This window comes from Zosterops lateralis, assembly GCF_965231275.1.
Source record: "Zosterops lateralis genome assembly, chromosome: 9".
Taxonomy (NCBI): Eukaryota; Metazoa; Chordata; class Aves; order Passeriformes; family Zosteropidae; genus Zosterops; species Zosterops lateralis.
In genome coordinates this window covers 7,607,557-7,627,773 of record NC_139769.1, presented here as the reverse complement: position 1 = coordinate 7,627,773, position 20,217 = coordinate 7,607,557, and the positions used below count along the sequence as shown (strand labels likewise).

At 41.7% G+C, this 20,217-nt stretch overlaps 1 protein-coding gene across 1 annotated transcript in view; it reads right to left on the bottom strand.

Moving 5' to 3' along the window:
• The window catches only part of AGBL4 (AGBL carboxypeptidase 4), a gene marked incomplete at its 5' end in the record, with an annotated part of 886,698 nt that overhangs the window by 73,372 nt on the left and 793,109 nt on the right, over window positions 1-20,217 (bottom strand). The window contains one exon of the mRNA XM_083868088.1: window positions 6,851-7,013. Coding sequence (XP_083724214.1) covers window positions 6,851-7,013 — 163 coding nt within the window. The remainder of the gene's footprint in view (window positions 1-6,850; window positions 7,014-20,217) is intronic.

The window sequence follows — 20,217 nt, the reverse complement described above, 5'->3', positions numbered from 1 at the left end:
GAAAGCCAGTTCCAAGAAGGATAGCAGCAGTGCCTGGAGAGAGCTTTCCCTTCTTTGTATTATCCACAACCCTGCAATCACTTATGTGATCTACTTCACCTTCCAACCTTTCAGCAAAAGCTTAACTTGTGCTTGGTCTAAGTTTTTTTTTCCTGTGCACAAAAGAAATACTAATAGAAAAATGTTATGATTATTATGATTATTATGCTCATTATATTCTTCTTATTAAGATGCTTATAATTACCTGGCAATTTTTATGTTTGTTTTTATTTAATATACTGCCATGAAAACCTTTTTGAATTAGAGAGTTTTGTGCTTGCAGACCAAGAATCATTGAGAGCTTGAGTGAAAAGCACCTATGAGGCTTTCTGTCAGCAAAACCTCAATGACAGTTTGGCACTAGTAGCATTCAGTGTCTCAACAGAGACCCCAAAGGCTGCACTGGATGAGACCAGTTTTAGAGCTGGCCTTATGAGGATCAGCCTTCCCATGGCACTGGATACAGCCCTACCCAGGCTGAGGAGCACATCCTGAGCCAGCACTGAGTTGAGGACAGCTGTTGGGATGCAGGGATGGTATTTGCACACGTCTCTCTAAGATGCTCCTGCTCCAGCTGTCCACAAGGTCCCAGTTCCTCAATACAGTTGTAAATATTGACAGTTCTTAAGTCAACCTGTCCGAATTCCCTAGTCCAGGCTCACAGCTACTGAAGTCTTCCTGCTCTTCAAAGAAGGCCAACTGCTGTCTTCATGTCTGAAACTGACTTGAGGGCATTTCTGTAAGTTTGAATATGCATCCTGCTTACATTCTCATCCCACAGCCACCATCTGTTCTCTCCCCTGTACCTTGGTATTCCTGGGAAAGAAATATGCATACACTGGAGGAAGGAAAAGGTAACTGGAATCATATGGTTAAATGGAAGCATTTTGAAGATGTCTTCCAAGTCTGATAATCTACATTTAAGCAAAAAAAAAAAAAATTCTTTAAAGTAAAAAAGCACCTTTCTAATACACTTTCCACTTTTATAGCATCTTTCATCTGAGGCTATCAAAGCACTTTGAGATGCAGATCCTAAGAAATACATTACAAAAATTATGAATATTCTTAAGTTGACTAGTCACTTCCCTAAATTTCCATTTCTCTACTGATACTGATACTCCCAGACAGTGTTTGCATAGATTGATGCAGTCAGGGCTACAGGTAACTAGATAAACAAATCTACATCCAAATATTAACTCTCCCCCACAAACATCCCCTCTTACAGAAGAGAAGTATTTTTGTGCAGCATTGTCCACTGCATTGAGCCCTTTGAGAGAACGAGGTGTGCATACTGCAACACCATGTACTGCTTTATACTTTCATTCCACTGCACTTCATTAAACAGACTTTTCACTGTTTCTTAATTTTCTTTGAGCAGGTCCCACTGTATATACCCGATATGAACAAACACACAGATTCCTTCTGGGTATGAGCCAACAGCTGCAACCCTGAAAAATATCAGCTTCTTATATCATTAACTGAGTTTCCATGGTGCCCTGGGGCAGAGATATTGATGCTTGACAGCATTATCACTATAAAGTAACTTTACAACTCTATAATTTAACTCTATGCTTCCAGTAATATTAAGAGCATTTGAAATTGTGGCTGTAAACCTTGACACTTTCACACAGACTGGGGAGCTGAAAAGAGGATTTTGTTTCCTCTCCTCCAAACCAGCCCTAAATGTGGTACTAAGAAACAACCAGGTACAGGAGAGAAGATGTGCAAGGAGGTCACTCTTAGAAAAATCTGCAGGATTAGGATTAATGCCACTTTTTGCAACACACAGAAGGGAGCCTGTTTGTAGGGACTTAGCAGAAGAAGTAGACCTTTGGATGCCTTTCCCTGAATATGTGCCTGATTTACTTTGAAATCATCTTGGCAAGAACCTCTAACTGAAGTTCAAACCTAAGCCACACTGGATAACCTCTGCAGAGCTCCCTCAGCTTTATCAGCACAGCTTTTCATACCTCATTGGCTTTTGTTAGTAATGTTGCCTTTACTGGCTGGGAATGAACCTGCAAAGGGCCATAATCTGTCTCATGAGGATCTTCTCTTAAGGATATCACTAACAGAGATAGGAGGATCAGGACAGGCAGTTGCCAAAAAAAGAAATGTAAAACAGCTCAAAATAACCAAGTACATTTGCCCTAGGGGACTGGCAGGTACATGAAGCTCTAAAAGTTATAGATGCTTTTACTGGAATTGTAGTTTGCATACAGATTCCTTTTCCCCAGGACAGGCATTTACTGAGATCCAAGTACTCCTCAAAAGGAATCTGGATGTAACAAATGACTGTTTCCTTCAGGGATTTAACTTCTCAAGTCCCCAGTCAAGCAGCAGGCAGACACTTTGCTTGAAGTTAAGGATAAGAATGAACCCAGTGGTCTCTGTGTTGAGAATCCAGGATGTGAGCTCCTCTTAGGTGTTTGAAGAGATTCTAGTCAATCCAATTTATGTGGCTGTAGCCACATAAATACATCTTTATGCCCACAAACAAGACAGAGTTCAGCAGTGCACCTTTGGATGGGGTCCTTCTCCACCTGGAGGAAGCTTGCAATTAAGATAAAAATACACCAAAAAGCTCTGGACATGCTGACAATTGTGATGCCCACCCATCTCAATGATTATTCCCCCCTACAGCTACAGTCATACCAGTTCCTGCCAGATCTCCATCATTTCTGCCTTCCTGCCTCATGGCTGGGCTGTGGAAGAGGAAAACCTTTTTATTCTCTGTTATAGGCTGCCTGCTTTGCAGCAAGGATCTAGTTCAAACACTCTAAAAAATGAACCAAATAGATTTTAAAGCTGTTGATGTGAGAGTCCTTTGCTGGCTGCTCTCAGGTCAGGCTGTGATGGCTGCTGTTCACAGCTGTAGTGGGAGACTGGAAAACACCAATTCTGGGTGTACTGACAGAGCAGGGCTCAGCCCTGCAGCTGGGGATTCATCCTACCTCCCCCTCTTTTAGCCCTTGTTCCCTGCCCAGCTCTGAGGCTGGTGTGAATCGAGACAGCTCAGCAGCTGAGCTGCTGGTGAGTGTTACAGAGCAGTTTACAAGCCTCATGTCATAAGCCCTGTAAATGCCGAGTAAAACATGGAATTTAATGGAAGCATATCAGCTCATTTTAAAGCTCCTTCACCTGGTGCTGAGCTAACTGTTGTTGTGCTGCCTTTTTTAATCAGTTACTACCAAATGTGTGCGTGTGTGAGAAGCGTTTTAAACATTTCTCTGTCCACTTCCAGGCAAGTAGCAGACAAGCCTACAATCCTCTTATTATGCCTTTGAAACAGAGTCCATTCACTGTTATCTGCAGCACGTGTTATCGTGGGGTTTTCTGCAGAGCTTACAGAACATATCCCTAATATTTCCCACACTCCAGGTATATATCTGTTAGACACAGACCTAGCAGGCACACACACAGCTCTGCAGGAATGTCTAAGTGCTTTGTTTGCTGGATGAAAATACAAGAGGAGCTCCAGCAGTAACCATTAGTGATGTCATGCCAATCGAGGCCTGAGACTTTGATGCAATCTTTGATGTTAATTCTCTGTGTTAGAAAAGGCCAGAAACTCAACACTCTGCATGATGTTATCCCACCACACATGTCCCAAACATATCCCCCAACACAGACTGAAGGAAGACCCCTCCCTCCTGGATTTCAGTTAAATAGTGCAGACTCAGAAGCCAATTTGTTTTTAGAACATTCCAGGCGTCAGCCTCTAAATTCTGAACCAATTCATTTAGAACACTCAGTCATACTAATTGGATTAATTTGAAACTGATTTCCAGTTCTATGATATCTTCCCATCCTTTTTTTTTTTCTTTCATTTCTTACTGAAAAAGGTTATTGTCCACACTAATGGTAAGAATTCAAACACTTAGATCGAAGGTCTGTCGTCCATTTTCATGCATGTAAAGTATCCACTTATCTCAAAAATTACAAAGTATTTTTCAGTCAGTCATACAAATCTGAAAAAAGTGGATAATCTCACTCAATACAAAAATAAATCTATTACTGTCACGCAGAGGTTTGTATGGATGACAGAGTTAGCATGTAGAACCTGGAGAACATGAAGAGATAAAAAACCCACCAACAAACCTAATCCACTTATATAATGGCATGAAAGGGAGTAGCTCTGTGATCTTATTTGCCACAAATTCTGTAAAGAAAAGAAGCTGACAGGTATCATCACTTGTCACCAAGTCTATTCAGAATTTGTTCAGTTTTCTTACCTGTCAACAGGAACGGCATTAATATTAAATTAATATTTTGCAGAATCTGGAGATCCTAATTGGTTTTGTTCTCTAAAAGGAGACAGTATTGCTAGTTCTGGTCGTGTGATCTACTTTGTAGTCTCTTTTCATGGTCATGGTTGACCTGAATTTGAGGCTGAATCTCAGTCTGCACTTAATCCAACAGTAGAAGCTTTGAACAATCCTAGGTTCCCTCCCATTGAAAGGAAAGGGAAAGGGAAAAAGGAGAAAAAGAAAAGAAAAAAAGGAAAGGGAATGAAAAAGAAAAGGAAAAAATACTCACACAACCAAATAACATCACAATGGAATGAACAAAGTTCTAAGAAATACATCTTTAAAGGCAGATTTCCAGAATACTTGCATTATCAATTCACAGTCCTTGGGCTCACTGTATTTTCATTTATTTGCTTGAGTTGCTGCCTGCATGTACATAGATAGTTAATAGAAACAGCCCTGTCCTTGGAGGCCAATGTGAACTGACTGCCTGTGTCTTTGGTTCAGGTCCATTAAAAAATCCGAGCATTAATTAATCACTGACTTGCAAATAGCTTGGAAGGGCTGTTCAGGCTAAATTGGAATGTTCTGCAATTGTTTTACTTTCAGTCATAGGCACTTCAGTGATGTGAAACTTCCTCCCCTGCCAGGACAGGATGTGCATAAATCCAGTGGCTACTCCTGTGTTGGATCAGACCAGTCTAGAGACTATTTCAAGCAGCTCCATTTCTTTCACTAACAAGAAAACTGCACACGTGAGGAAAAGATCTGCTAGGCAGTACTCTGGATAAAATTCCAACATTGAAAAGGAAATAATAAAATCTTCCAGGGCAAAATGCCAGTGGAGCATACTCCATGGGCAAAGAGCCTCCCCTGCTTGCTGTCTGGCAGGCCAACCAGAACCTGCTTTCCCCTCCTTTTCCACTCAGCTGGGTGAAACCCTAACTGCAGAAACCAAGCTGCTGCTTGAGCTTTCCCCATGCCAGCTCCAAGAAGGTTCTCTGATCTGGAGCCTGTTTTCTGTTTCCCAGCTGTTGATGGAATGAACAGAGAATGGGGCATCTCTGCCTGCAGCAGGCATGGCAAGCCAAGCAAATGGAGATGCTGGACCCCAGAGGTGAAACATCTAAAATGTGAAGCACAAACCAGAAACTTTTACGGAAAAGGAAACTAAGCCAGTCTGATCTACCAGTCATGAAGCAAAACATATCCAAAGGAATCATGATCTTATGTGCATAGGGGTACTTTCCCCTCCTCACTGTAAAAACTGTTCTTGATAAACAAGAGAAACAAGCAGTTTTCAGCACAGTGAGCACAAAGTGGGGAGGAAAGTTAAAGGTAAAACTAAGGCACAGATTCTTGAAACACCAAAATACCAGCATAAGAAAATAAATACCTAAACATAACAGTAGCAACATTTTTTTTTCACAGTGGCAAGATATACTACATTTGTGTATGTTGCATGGAGCTTTTCCTTCAGTTGACTTTACTGGGCAAAAAAGAGCTTCTATTCCAAATGCTCAAGCCTGGCAAATCACTTTAATATATTCATCTCCTTCCTTCCCCCAAATCTCACTTTCAGTGGAGAAGTCAAACCAGAAAAGCCCAAATGACAAACAGTTCCTTTCCCTGCTCCCTGTTTCTTGCTCTTATTCCCACACTGAGAGCCCATATACATGGATGGTGAAGAATTATGTCTCATATTAAAATGTCTCCCTTGCTACTCCCAACTTCCAAAATGCAGCAGAGAGGTAAATAGGCAATCACAGCTAATCTCTCTCCCTCTGCAGTGTTTCTAAACCTGTGGAAATTTCTAAGGCTGCCAAGATAGAACGACAAAATGAAATAACATACCCAGCATTGAAGTATGGGCCCTGGGTGTTTGATTGAGCATGGTGACAAAAAGAAAAAGAAAAACATAAAAGCAGATCATAAGACCAGTCAGAACAATTCTACAAATTGCTGATACATTGAGATAGCCAGATGGATATGTGTTTTTTGAGGAATGAGACACTGCTTCTATCTGAGCACTCAAAAATGCCAACAACTTTGATGGTTTTGTTTTCACAATTTGACTTCCATTTCTTTGTCAACTGGCATTGAAGATTTGTCCTCGAGGCAGATGCAGAACCTAATGGATCCTTTTGGCTGCAGTTCAAAGGCAGAGAAGATATTTTACTCAGTACCAAAGAAGCACTCTCGACTTGCTATTAAAACAATAACACAAATACAGGGCTAATGAGGGAATAAGGAGAGAAATGAAGAAAGAAATGGAAGGCTGTGGAAGGGAATGGATCACGGACTCTCCAGGACTAGTTTCTATAACAAGTGTGTGAGACAATCTCCTACAAGAGGGAAATGGCTTATTTGATCTAATGTCTTTCTCTTCTTGAATTTCCACAGTATGGAGAATCAATATGAGGGAAATTAAAGCATCAGGAGCAGACTCACATTTCCACTTGTGTGTGTTTCTATCTCGGCAAACTCTTATGGAGACAGAAGTATTTACCTTAAGTGCCTGGTTCACGTGTGCTGCAAGAGGATGGATTTCAAAAGGATACAGGCTTCCTCGGTGTAGGGCACAGCAGCAGCAGTTCCACACAAAATGTAGCTGTAGAAGGAGACCTCCAGGGTGTAGCAGTAGGATGTGTCATTTAAGAGCCCGCCAAGGAAGCGCCGGCCTGTCCCAGCTTTCACAGCATCCCTGTTGAATGATGTACTGGACTGCAGGAGCAAGAACACAGGGACATGAGGAGAGGTCAGCAGTGGAGACAATGCCTTAAGTTTTAGCTTTTGTGTTTTTCAGATTCTGTGCTGCCTAGGGGTGTAGTTCTGAGAGAGTAAGTAGAGAAAACAAATCCTGCTGAAGACTGAGGACAACAAGTACAACTTTCGGGCCCAAAAGCATAAACAGTGAAGAGAGAAACAAGAAGGATGAGACCTCACAACCTGAAGCTGTAATTGGACAATTAAACCCCAATATGCAAATGGACCAAAACTTATAAAAGAGTGAGACCTTGTGACTGGTCCTCCATTTGGGGACCATTCTTAGTCCACCCTGGGTGTAGCCCTGTAGCTCTTGTCCTGCCCAAGGTGTACCCTAAAGGCCTTTCAATAAACACCTACTTTATTCTCTAGCTCTGTCCAGTCTCTGTTTCAGGTCAGCCTTCCCAAGGCATCAGAGCAAGGGAAAGAGTCTCTTCAAAGAGAGAGCAGCTTCACTTACACTGCCAAATCTCATTTACACTGTATAGACTGCTCTGTTTTTTGATCATGGAGGGAAAGCAGAGTTCTGGCACACAGGCTATAAATGAGGCCTTACAGACTTTCACAAAATTCATCTGGGTTCACCATTAATACCAGCTTTTCCTCTTCCCTCTGGGATAACACAAAACAAGGCTGCCATGTGCATGAGTAGGAAGTGATCCTTCCAGATCCCCCATGCTCAGGAGTTAAGCTTTATCATTACCTGGATACTGGATTCCTTTGTCTCCACTGCACTCTCCTGTATCATAACCATCCCCCCCCACCCCTTCACCTGGACTCTTAATCAAAGCAGAAATACAGTGGTATTTACATTTTGGTGAAACTTTCTCACCTAAGACATTTGACTGGTTCTTAAATTAGGTCACAGAAATTTCCATTTCACTACCTTAAATGTTAAGGGGGTGTTGCTCTCTGTGTGGAAAAATCTACCTCACTATTCTACAGCACTAGGAGCACAGTACAAAAGGCATATTTTGTGCTATTACTGAAGATCTGGCTTTAAGGACCCTACAGCTTTATGACTATTCATTTGAGGGGTGGAGGGGAGGACTCCAAGTATTTCCATAAATGAATTTTAGCTCTCCTTTGAAGGCACGACATCTGGAGACTAAAGGGCAGCTCATCTTCAGGTTGATTGAAGTTTCAGAGCTTGTTCTTACCAACTAGACAGAAAAATGGATTCTGATCTCATTTTGATTTTTCAGACTCTGTTCAGAAATCTCATAACCATTAGACTGAGCCAATCTGGGCTCAGCACAAGCTGGTGGCAACCACAAGAAAATGATCCACCTTGGATCTGTTGTATAAAACGTCATAATATTTTCCTCTGTAAGAATTTTATGATGTCAGTGAAACACAAAGGACCCTTAACACAGCTTGTTGTTCAGTCATTGTGCCCACGGTGAATTCTTTGAGCTGTCCAGTGTCCTCCTACAGAACCTTACGGCTGCTACCTTTTCTAGATAACACAATGCAAATATTTATGAAATCAATCTCTTACCAAAACTGGGGAAAATAAAATTTCCTTTGTATTTAAGAAGTAAGATGCAATGGTTCAAAATATTGCACTTCTCTAGACTGAGAAAATCAGGCTAATATTGAAATGAGCAACAATTCTTGATAAGTACTGTATACCAGGAGACATAAAAAGTAGAAATACCTGTGGGTTTATTAACATTTGGAAGGTCTTGAAATCTCTCTCATGTTGTAAAAAGGAAGGTTTTCCAGCTTAATTGGAATAAAATGGATTTGGGTTTCTTATTAGCATTATATATAGGTGATTCCAAATGCAATTTCTTGTCTTTTTGGTAACATAATATTTAATTTTGTGGTAATTTTTACACAGAATGCATTCTCCTATGTAGATAGAACATAATTTCTGCCAAATTACATGGCAGAAGCCTGCAGGATATTCTGAATACCTATGGGAGAGGGACTAAAGCACTCATAAGGAATGTTAGGAAAATTAACTGTTAATTTGACATATGGGATAAAATATTCAAAGAGGTCTATGAGAGGGAATGTTCTCCAGCTTCCTGCAAAAGAAACCTTCAAAAGACTATGAGATTCTGAAACTGAGGGAAGCTTTGTCCTCAGTTAAATTTCAGAAACAGAGGAAGATGATCATGCTCAGGGGATTGTTCCCTGAGCCAAGTGAACATCAACTTCAGTGGATGGTGCTTCATGTTCAAACAAATGCCTGGAGTGGAACTTTTAATGCATGAGAGCACCAACAGCTGATGGAAACAACTCAAAGGGACAGGACAAAAAAATGTGTCAGGACAGGATATTGGGCTCTGTGTGCAGAGGCATCACTCACAAAGGGACTGAGCTAATTCTGAGGCTGTATTTGGCACAGGAAAAACAAGGAAAATGTGGGAGGAGGTGACTCAGGGAAGACATTAGGGATAGAAGTACTTCAGTGAGTAGGAGACTCAGTTACTGATCTGGAACATTTGTGAGTTATGGAATCTCATCAATTATGTTTAAAAACAAATCGTACAAGTATCTGCTGAGTACAGTTCCTGTTTTTGGGATACAGTTTGCACGTGAAATCCTTTTCCTATTTCCCATTATCTTAATCAGGCTAAAAGAAAGTTATGATAAGAATTCCTAATAGATGATTCTTGAGATAAATCTTACATAATATTTTCATCACAGTTCTTGGCACGGTAAACGAGGACCATGCCAACAAAATTTGCTGATGACACACTGTGGAATGAATCATCATTATGGAGGAGGTTCTGAATATCATACAAATAAAAAAAGCAGTGGGATGACTTTGAGGACCAGAGTGATTGTAGTCAGATGAAACTCAGCCACACAAGTACCAGGTCATGCACTGAAGCATAATAAAAAAAATTTCCTGCAATAGGCTAAAGCCTTGTCAGCTGGAAATATATGAAGAGAGAGTCTGATGTGTTACTTCACTGAAGTGATTTTTGCTTTCTAGCAGAAGTTGAATCTAGTTATTGGCAAAATTCTATTTGTTGTATTTCAAAAGTGAAGCATAAGTAGTTTAAATATTATTGAGACAGTTATATAAATGGTAATAAAACCCAAACAAACAAAAAAAAACCCCACCAAAATTTACAACTTTTCAGATTTTGAATTTTTATAATGCTATTTCATGGGGCTTGGGGGTTTGGATTTTGTTTTGAGGGTGTATATGACTGTGCTCCCTTTTTTAATGTGTGTTTTGGGGTGTTGGTTTAATAGAAGAGTTTCAGTTTCAGCTGTATAAAGTTACTTGAAAATGGCAAAGGCATTAATAAAATCCTCTGTTCATTTCTTTGCCAAGTGGTACTGAATTTCCAGGGATAAAAAGCTGACCCTTCATTTAAGTGCACAAATGTAGATTTTGGAGGTTATAACTGTCCTCAATTTGAAAAAAAAAAACAATTGATGGCATAGACCAACATGGTGTTTTGAGTAAAAGGTAAAATCTCTCATTTGACTCAAGAAGGTTGGGGTAGAACATGACAAATACATGTTTTGAAACAGCATCTTGGGCCTGGATCTAGAGAAAGTGTTATAAGCCAATATATGATTTCATATGTTATATGAGAAAAAGAAAATTACAGTTTAAAGAAAATTGAGGTAATGACAAGAAAGAGCAGCAGGTACTTGCTGAGTCTAACCCTCTACTCACTGTTTTAAGGCCAAGGTAAACAGAGTGAGGGGAAAAAAACAAACAAGCAAACAAACAAACAAACAAAACAGGTAAAACTCTGACTCCTCACCACAGCTGATCCTGAAGTTTTGCCCACACACATTTATTTAATCAAACTCTAATCTGGGGGAAAAAAAAAGAGTGGGGGTGGCAAGAGGAGGGCACAAACACAGGGAAAGTTGTCTGCAAATGAGTCTCTTGCTTTTCTGGGAGAATCTATTTCCCTAAACCCCTTTGCAAAGCTAAACTGAAGTCATCATTAAACAAAGGCACTGAGCAGGCACAGCAGGAGAACAGCTAAACAAATATTTATTTCTCCAAGTCTGAAACGCATGGGAGTGTTAACAACAGCAGCAGAGAGAAGTACAATCTGGAGGGTGGGGGGAACACCAAAGACTTTGAAGTTCTTAAATAGTGATATTTGTATAAAATCAACAGTAATGCATTATTAAAACACACAGATACATTAAAGCTCACAGAAGGACTTTGCTTCCCAGCTGGTGTGGGAAAATTCAGTGAACAAATAGCTATCCACAGAATTAGAAGCTGCCAAAAATCCAGTGTTAAAAAAGCAGAGAAGGAAGGGCAAAGGATTCCCTTTCTTTCTGGTGGGAAGACACTCAACAGAAAAACAGATTTTAAACCCATTTGGGAGCCTCAAGGTGTGCTGACCTTCTCTCTACACATCAGGCACTAGTGGGCAGCTTCCCCAGGTCTCCATTCCTTCTTCAGACTTCATTCCTCCTCCCCATGCTGTGCTGGGTGTAAAACTGTGTGGCCAGATTCCCCACTGGGAATGGCAGTAAACAGCCAGGCAGCACAGAGACATTTGTGAACCAACTGGTCCTTATTCAAACATTGCAGCAGATAAAGATGCATGGAAGGAAATGAGAAAGAAAAAAAAAAAATCACATGTAAATTCTTTCTGGTGTGATTTCAAAGCATAAAAAAATCTTGGCCCTTGGTCAGACCTGTTGAAGTGCCAGAATCCCTGTGCCTTGGACACTCTGCCCCACAGTGTGTCTCCTCAGTGAATTCAGCCCCCTGGTAGACAGTTTGTGAGCTCAACAGCTTGGGCAGCTCCTCCAGGGCTGAGGAGGAGCTCTTGGCTCTTCAGCACTGCTCCATCTTCCCACTGACAATGACTGGAATGAATGTCCTGGGCAGCCCACACTCACAAATTAGGCAGGGTGCTGATTGCCTCTGCATGCCTCTATCACTCACAGGAGTGGCTCCAAGAGGCACAGAGGGAGAATTCTCACACATCTGAGACTGAATTTGCCCCAGGCCACCTTTCTAGCCCTGATGGGTTTGGAATCTGTGGAAGTTGCATGGTGGGAGCTTCAGCTGGTGGGGCCCCTCCTCAGTGTTTGTGTGACCTCAGAAGGAACTTGTCTTGTTTGAGCATCAGAAAACCTCAGGCTGCACAAAAGGAGAAATTGGAGGCAAACTCCAGTAAAACTGGATCCACTTTTGAGTAGAAGAAGGGATAACAAAAAAGGATGAAAGGTCAAGCAGGCTGTGCCCAGCCAGTGATGGATGGGAGCTTCAGTCTGCCTTTCACTGATAGAAGGACTAAGGGACCTTCTCATCCAGAACTTTTTGGGGAGTGAATCTTTGTCATCTTCTGTAATTGCTCAACACATTAAGAAAAAAGGAGCAAGGTATGACCACAGTGTGAGTCAGACCTTGCCAGGCTCCTCACATGGGATCCAGGGTACAGACTGCACATCATTTCTGACCAATCCTAAGGTGTTTCCACAACCCAGCAAGAAAAGGAAATAAAAAGTAAAAAAAAAAAAAAAAATCAGAAAAATGCCAACCAGGCAGAAATCTGGTCACAGGCTTTGACAGAATGCAGAAGATGAATTTCTGGCATAGCAAGGTCCAGGGAGGTTCCCGAAATCCAAGAGAGAGATTTTTACCAGCTGTTCGCATCTCCTGCAACTGATTATGGATGTGCCTGTGGAAGGAAGTAGTAAACTGCATATATCTTCAAAAATCTGAGCTCTAGTGTGTACATGAATGATTCTCAGATGATCACTTCTCCTCACAAAAAAGTATCTGCATGAAACTCAGAATAAAGAGATCCTCCCTATAGTTGTTGATATATATAGATGAGGTAGGTCCAGGAAATGTTCTACAAAAGGATGTAGCATGTACAACTGCATGCTCAAAAATCAGAAAATTATGTTAGAAATCTTTCCTGGAGAAAAGCAGAGACAAAAACACTAAGAGGATTCATGATTAGAGAATGGCTTTATATTGCAATATATAATTAAAAATATGCTGGGTCAGCCTATGCCATTTCCATAGCTGTGCTTCACAACTGAGCCTAACAACTCCTTAAAAAACACCACTCCAAACCCAGTAGAACTGCATACATTTTGCTCATCCTACAGTTTAAAAATAAATAAATAAATAAATAAATAAATAAATAAAAAACCAAAAACAAAACAAAACAAAACAAACTACCTACTGGAGTAAACTGGGATCATGCATACAAGTGGTTTCATGTTCTTCAGTGATCAATCCCAGCAATGGCCAAGTGTAATCAGGACTCATTTACAACATCACTAGAGCTGTCTGCTGATGCTGCTCTTATAGTTGAAGAGAAAGGCTTTTTTTCCAAAGCAGGTCTGACCTCTACGAGCCCTGAACTCAGTGCCCCACTGTGGCAAAAAAAAAGGTGATCATAAAAAAGTTAGTGCTCTAGAAAAAAGGAATGGCACACTTGTCATCAAGGAAGAATAGACGTGCCATTGGGAAATGGACTGGAGCCCAGACAGTGTCAAATCCATCTCAGAGAGCAGTTTTACAGTATCAGCCATAACTCACTCACTCTCATTTTCTAGAATGCTTTATTGAAGTCTGCAAAAGTTTGAGAAAGGGCACAGAAATGCACTGGCTTTGGAATCTTTGCTACAGAAGGCTGCAAATAGCAATATTACAAACCGTGGCTCTTCTGTTTGCCCCCTGCACAGGGAGCTTTAAACATGTGCAACTGGCATTTTGCTTTCCTTGTGTGGGTACAGCTGATTCCTGCCATGATGTGTCCAGATGTCACTGCTTTGACCCTGCCAAACTGTCCGACAAGTAAAACTTGACCTCCTTACTTCTCTGGAAGCACTGACCAAACTTCTCACTTTAAAAGCCAACTTGACTCTCTCACCACACCCACCTCTCACCAGCTCTAACTCTATTAATTGATTGGAAGGTAGATGTGTTGGCGTGGTTTGGGGTGTTTTTGTTTTTTTGTTTTGTTCTCTTTGTGGTAGACTATCATCAGCTCCATGCCAACTGGGTCTGGAGACTTGGAAATCATGGCATTTGGGAGGCTGCTACCAGGCAGGCTTCTTCCAATTTATATGACAGGCTACAGTCAGCATCAATTCCCAAAGCAGACAGCTGATCTGAAGGAGGGAGCAGGCAAAGAGGAAGGATTCTGGGAGCAGAGGTGTGATGAAATGGGAACAGAGCTCAAAATTACCCCACAATTCATCTCACCTTGCAGCTTAGCCATGTTTCTGATGCACAGAAAGAAAACTTATTTCATCTCAAAATCAATTGTGACTACTGAAATCTGGGAAGAGGAGGTTTAGAAAAGTTCAGGATGATTTCAAAGAAGAATTCCATTGTTTGAAGCTTTTCCAGATCCCTTAGGAACAGGCAGATTAGACTGATATTCCTGTGAATAGGGTTCACTCACTCTTGCAGAAGGTTCTGCAGTTTGACAGCATTTTGTTTCATAACTTCTGTGCCTGGTAGGAAACACTGAGTTGGGCAGCAAAGCTGGGGCTTAGCTGGGTAATAGTCTCTGATCTAGAGTTTGATTTGCAGAGATCTGAGGAAAGGCATGCAGAGGACATCTGGAACAGTTTGACCTGCACCGAGAATCTGAGCATACCTAAAACTGAAACTTGAAGACCAAATAGCTCAAGTCCTAAGAGATTTTTAATAATTCTCCTCTGTGTTTCTTCCTCCTCTGGAAAGCAGAGAGCAATCACCCTTTCTTAGAGGTAGCATCACCGTTGTAGGAGTACCATGAGCACACAACCTGCGTAGCACCACATTCTCCAGATTTAAAGTGCAATTCTCCTCAGAGAAATAACAGTTTAAAGGTAGATTGTCACCACACACACATCTGCTCCCTGAGGGGCTTCATTATCCCTCTAATGTGCAGTGAAGGAACACCAGATCTTTCCCCCTCCCAAGTGTCTTTCAGTCATGCCTGCTTAAGTTTCCTGATAAAAACACATATTTGCATGGTCATTAGCACAGGGGTTGGAAGGAGAAATCTTTATAAGCTCTCAGTTTATGCCTCAAGACCAAAAGTACCAAATTAGTTCTTTTTTCTTTTTTTTAAGAAATTCTGCAGCTAAAAAAGTAACTGGCTTTCACGCTTCAGGGTTTCAGCTGTTCACCTGTGAGAAGTACAATAGCTGCACTTTTTACTGCTCATTAATATCTGTGCTCTGCTGTACAGCTCCAGCACTGATGGAGGTCTCTGCACCTTGAACCAGTCACACTGGCAGCACCAGTGCAGGGATTGTGCCTGCATTTCACATTGCCCAGAATCCTTCCTCAAGTGCACCTGAGCTGATTGTGCTCCCAGCTCCCACCTCCTCCGGTGCTACAGCTCTGAAGTTGTTTATTGAGTTTGCTTTAGCAGAGCAGCTAACACGACTGGAATCCAAATCAAACCAGCAGCTCTTCTGAGAGAGAGATCCTTAAACAACGTCTGCAGCCAAACAAAGGAGAGTGGTGATGGCCTGAGACCTTCCCAGAGCCAGACAAGGTTTTCCCTGCAGAGCTGGGCAGCCCATCACAACCCACTTGGAAAAAACAAGAGGAGGAGGCAGATTCCACCCCATCCTGAAGGCAAACCTCACAGTTCCTTGTTATTGGATCTGCCATCCTGAACACACACACACACACCCACCCACGGTTTTGTATCCCGAAACATCCTTCCTCAGGTCCTGTCAGCTCCTCCTTCAGTGAGTCTGCATCTCCCCATCACCAGAAGTTCACTTAGCCACAGGTGACAATGTCAGCTATGCAGACATTGTCCTGTCACCCAGAGTGACTCTGGAACTTATCTCCCTTTTAAGAGCCAACCCAAGTTGTGACCAGTGATTTACACAAATAGAGGATCTGAAAATGCTTCGGGTTAATAATGAAGGAAAGGTCTGCTTTCCCCTCCCTGTTTTTTTTACTAATAACTGCCTCTGCTTCTCAGAGCACATCACCCTGCAAAGATGCCAATGGTGGCATTTCCTAGTCTAAGCTCTACAGAATAATCACACTGTTTAGAAAATAATTCAAGTCTCTGGAGTTCTCACTTTCCCCATTTGTCAGTAGAAAACGAGACGTTTCCTCAAAATATACAATAAAATAGCCTCTAGCAATAGCCTGCAATGCTTCTCTTTACAATACTTTTATGAGCATGAGTGTGGTCTCCTGGGAGTGCTTTCATAATCATTTATACAAATGACAGAAAACTAGGACAATGAGAAGCAAAAAGGAAAATGCAGCCATCATGCTTTGAATAGTCTGCAGAAAAAGGGGTTTGCTCCGTGGCACAGAGAAGTTCTCACTTGGAGGCCTAAATCAGGGGATCACAACCTTCCTAAGGTGGGACAGGATGCTGCTCTCAGAGCAACCCAGTGCAGCCCATTGCCCACACTCCTTCTTGGCTCTCTCACTGCTCCAGGACAGTACTCTGAGCCAGAGGTGTATTCTACATGTGTTAAAGTATCATGTGGTTAAAAAGGTAATACCCAAAAAGATATTCTGCCAGGGGGATGAGTGTCCAGTTCTTGACTACCTTCCTGTCCTCCCTTCACAGCAGTTTGTCCCATCTGAGGGAATTTGTGGTGCTCTGCAGGAGAGGCAGCTTGCAGGAGAATCTACAGCAGTTCCTTTCATTGCTGCTGCTCTGAGAGGCTGTCACCTGCTCCCAGTGTGCTGACACTAGGTAAGAGTAATGATGATCTTTAAAAATACACCATAAAATTGCTATGAAAACTTGTTTCTTCTGTGTACATTCTAAATTTCTACCTGTGTGGGGATGGAGAAGGGGCTGTCGACTCCTATATGCACAAACAACAAAGCAAGAAGGTACTGAAAGAAAATCCATTTGTTCCAACACTTCCCCCCCTGCTTTTCTTTTCAATACAAATTCAATCCTCCCTATACAAGGAGGGGTGAACTGGTGCAGCACAACATAATGGAACAATTTCATTTCCCTGAGACTCTCCAAAAGGCAGAGTCCTTGTGAGACCAAAGCCTGTAACACTTAGAAGGACAGACTCTACAATCTGCTCCCTATGCCACCAGAAACACATTTCCTGTCTTGGCTCACCCAGTCTCCAGAATAAATAAATACATACATAAATAAATAAATAATTTTATGGAGCAACACGTCCAAGAAGCAGCAAGCAGAAATGCATCCCAGAGGAGTGCTAAAGTATATAATAGCTGTATTTGTCTTCCTGGATATGCCTTGGTACAAGACTGCAAAAAAAAAAAAAAGGAGGCAGGATCATTTGTTGTGCTCAGGTTTTAAGATATTTCTGAGTAGATCTGTTAAGCTTGCATGATGTTAACAAAACCTACCTGAACACAGCCAGCTTTTGGCTTTCTGGGAAAAGAGGCTTTTTTGACCAAAACAGCAGAAAGGCACTTAAGAAGTGGTGATGCAAGTGAGTATGGATTTTACTTCAGGATAAATTCCAGGCAACTTTTCTACTGCTTCTCCTTCCTTGTCCAACCATATGCAACACAAGCTGGCTTTTTGTTATTTTAGAAGAGATTATTGGGATTTGATCATTCAGTGTTGATATTACTGCCTCAGGCACTTGAACCATCACTGCCTTCAGAGGGAAGTATCCAGCCAGGGTAAATCATAAAAACCCAGAGAGCTGCCATAGGTAGAATGGAGGAGGTTTGCTGGAACAAACACATCTTCCCTAAGAAAGCCTGAAGAGGGATGCTGTGAAAATGAGAACAGCAGATCTGGAGTTTGTGGATTAAAGAAAGGCAGCAGAAGATATAAAGAGATCAAAATGTTTTTCTTCATTGCTCTGTGTTTGATATCCAAATTAAAAACAAGCAATGGAGCAAAACACCACCACAAAAAGTATTAGTGCAAATCATTCCATATCTGCATCTTCTCATATTGCTGAGATACGCTCTAAAACATGTTTTAGGTCACAGTGTTATGGCACTGGAGTTAACAACATGCTCCCCTAAAGGAAACTGGGTGGGTTGCTGTCCAGACACTTCACTCTTGAGTGTGATATAAAACAGGGAACTGCTGACAAAGGAACAAGGCTGGCACTTGGGACATCCGAGTTTTATTCTCCAACTTCTTCAAGCAATAATTTCTTACCCACTTTCTATCTCTTTCTCAGCATGACTGGAAGCTTTTAGGGTTGTGGACTTCCTTAGCAGTTACCCAGCGTAATGGACCCCAAGTTTTTATCAGGGTCTTTGGCTAACCCTGGCACACAAAGGTCAAGCAGCGTTTCTAAGGAAGGTTCTTTGCTCGGAGGTTCAATACAAAAAATTGAAATGAGAACTCAAATGTATCCCTACTGCTACCAGTTTAGAGTCCAAAGGAAGAAAAAAAACCCCACAACAAACTGATCTGATCAGGCCAAGTACCTCTGGTCTTTATCCTTTAACTGAAAAGAAAAGCAATCTTTCCAAAGTGTTAAAGCCACCCAAGAATGGCTGCAGTTGCTTCTTTTAAATGAACCAGAGAGAACAGATGGTCTCCTCTCATACTGTCACAAAGGTCAATATTAGCCACCCCTAAGACTAGCAGGTTCTTGAAATGCTCAAATGCTTGTGTCTGGTCCTTATGACTAATCCACTCTCCCAAAATAAGAAAGGTCAAATGAAGAACATCCCTACAAAAACTGCAACTACTCCAAGCCATGGCTGATGTGTAATGTACTCAGACATGGTGTCAACAGCTGCTCCTAAAACGCAATGAGTCAGCCTTTCAAAAGAGCATACCAGCTTTCACTGTTAGAGCTTTCATATGGATTATATTTACTCCCCAGTGTTGAAAAAATATGCTTCTTAAACATTGAAAATATAAAATGTTTTCCTTCCAGATTTTGTCCCTTTTGCCCAGACAGCTGCCCACGAGTGTCTCATGTATTTATCTGGGAGTAAAACATCCTGGCCCTTCTTTCACTTTCCTTTTCACACACTGACAGCTAAACCAAAGGCAGGCCTCTGTTTTCTGAAGTCATGTACAAATGAGGAATTTCTGGTCCCTTTCACAAACCTATGCCTGCGAACCACAGTCAGAGAGCTGCAGGGTCATGTGTTTTATCCAACAGACAGGGCACAGAGACACCGGGTGACTCTCCTTTGGTCCCATAACAGCCGTGTGGGTACAAATCCCCTACCCATCCCCTACTCTAATCACCCATCTCCCTTGGATACTGTCATTTAAATAAAAAGGCCTATTGGAAATGACAGGTGAAGAAAGCAGCCCAGGCATGAAATGCACTCTAAAGTATATTAATAGAAGGTTGCCAGACAAAACGGCACAAGGCATTTGATCGCATCATCCCAGGCTCGTTGTTCATGCTCCTTTGCATCTGGCTGCGTGATTCCTGCCAGATTCTTGGCTGGAGGAGCAGACTAGGATTTGCCTGCCTTCCCTAACCCGTGCAGGGCTCAGCTGCAATCATGCAGAGCACTGAAAGAAATCCCTTTGAGTTGGGATTCATTCCGAACATGTAAAACCCAAATGACTGCTTCTCCAAAGTGAATCCCATTTCACAGCAAGTAGGTTATTAGTGTGGAACTCCATACAAGTAGCCTGCATTCAAAAGCCCTCTGCATTATTAATAGAAGATGAGCTTTTGACATCAAAGGAGAACCATTATGTATGCTAAACGGTGGCAAAAATTGTACCCGCACTTCAAACCTTTTCAGTGCTTTGTCCCTTGTAAATCAATCAAGGTTGACAGATGCTTTAAGGAGAGTAATCTTTTCAATGATACTGTCAATGGATAACATAATGGAACATTGTCTCTGTGCTGTGTGAAGACATGGAGCTAGTCAATTATGGACAACACTTCATGCAGCCGCCAGTTTTCACTTGAAGTGCTGCTGTTGAAGTATTATAATCCCAACAAATGGCCGCAGCAGCATACAATGTAAATGAGACCTCCTGAAGCTTTGGAAAATTCATTAGTAACAACAGTGGTCCATTCCCACACTTTCAAACACCAGCCTGGTAATGTTAACGATGCACTTCCCCCCTTCCCTTTGAGCAGGCAGTAGGGCATATTTACATACACTATTTTAAGTCTTCAGCACATTTCCCTCTCCCATTTTGGATTCCTTTCCTCTCTTCAGCTGATCTTTCCAACAAGTCACATAGCCCAAACAGCTGGAGATGGAAACAAGAAAACAGACCTTCCTACCTGGGGACATGTCAGACCCACCTGTCAGACACTT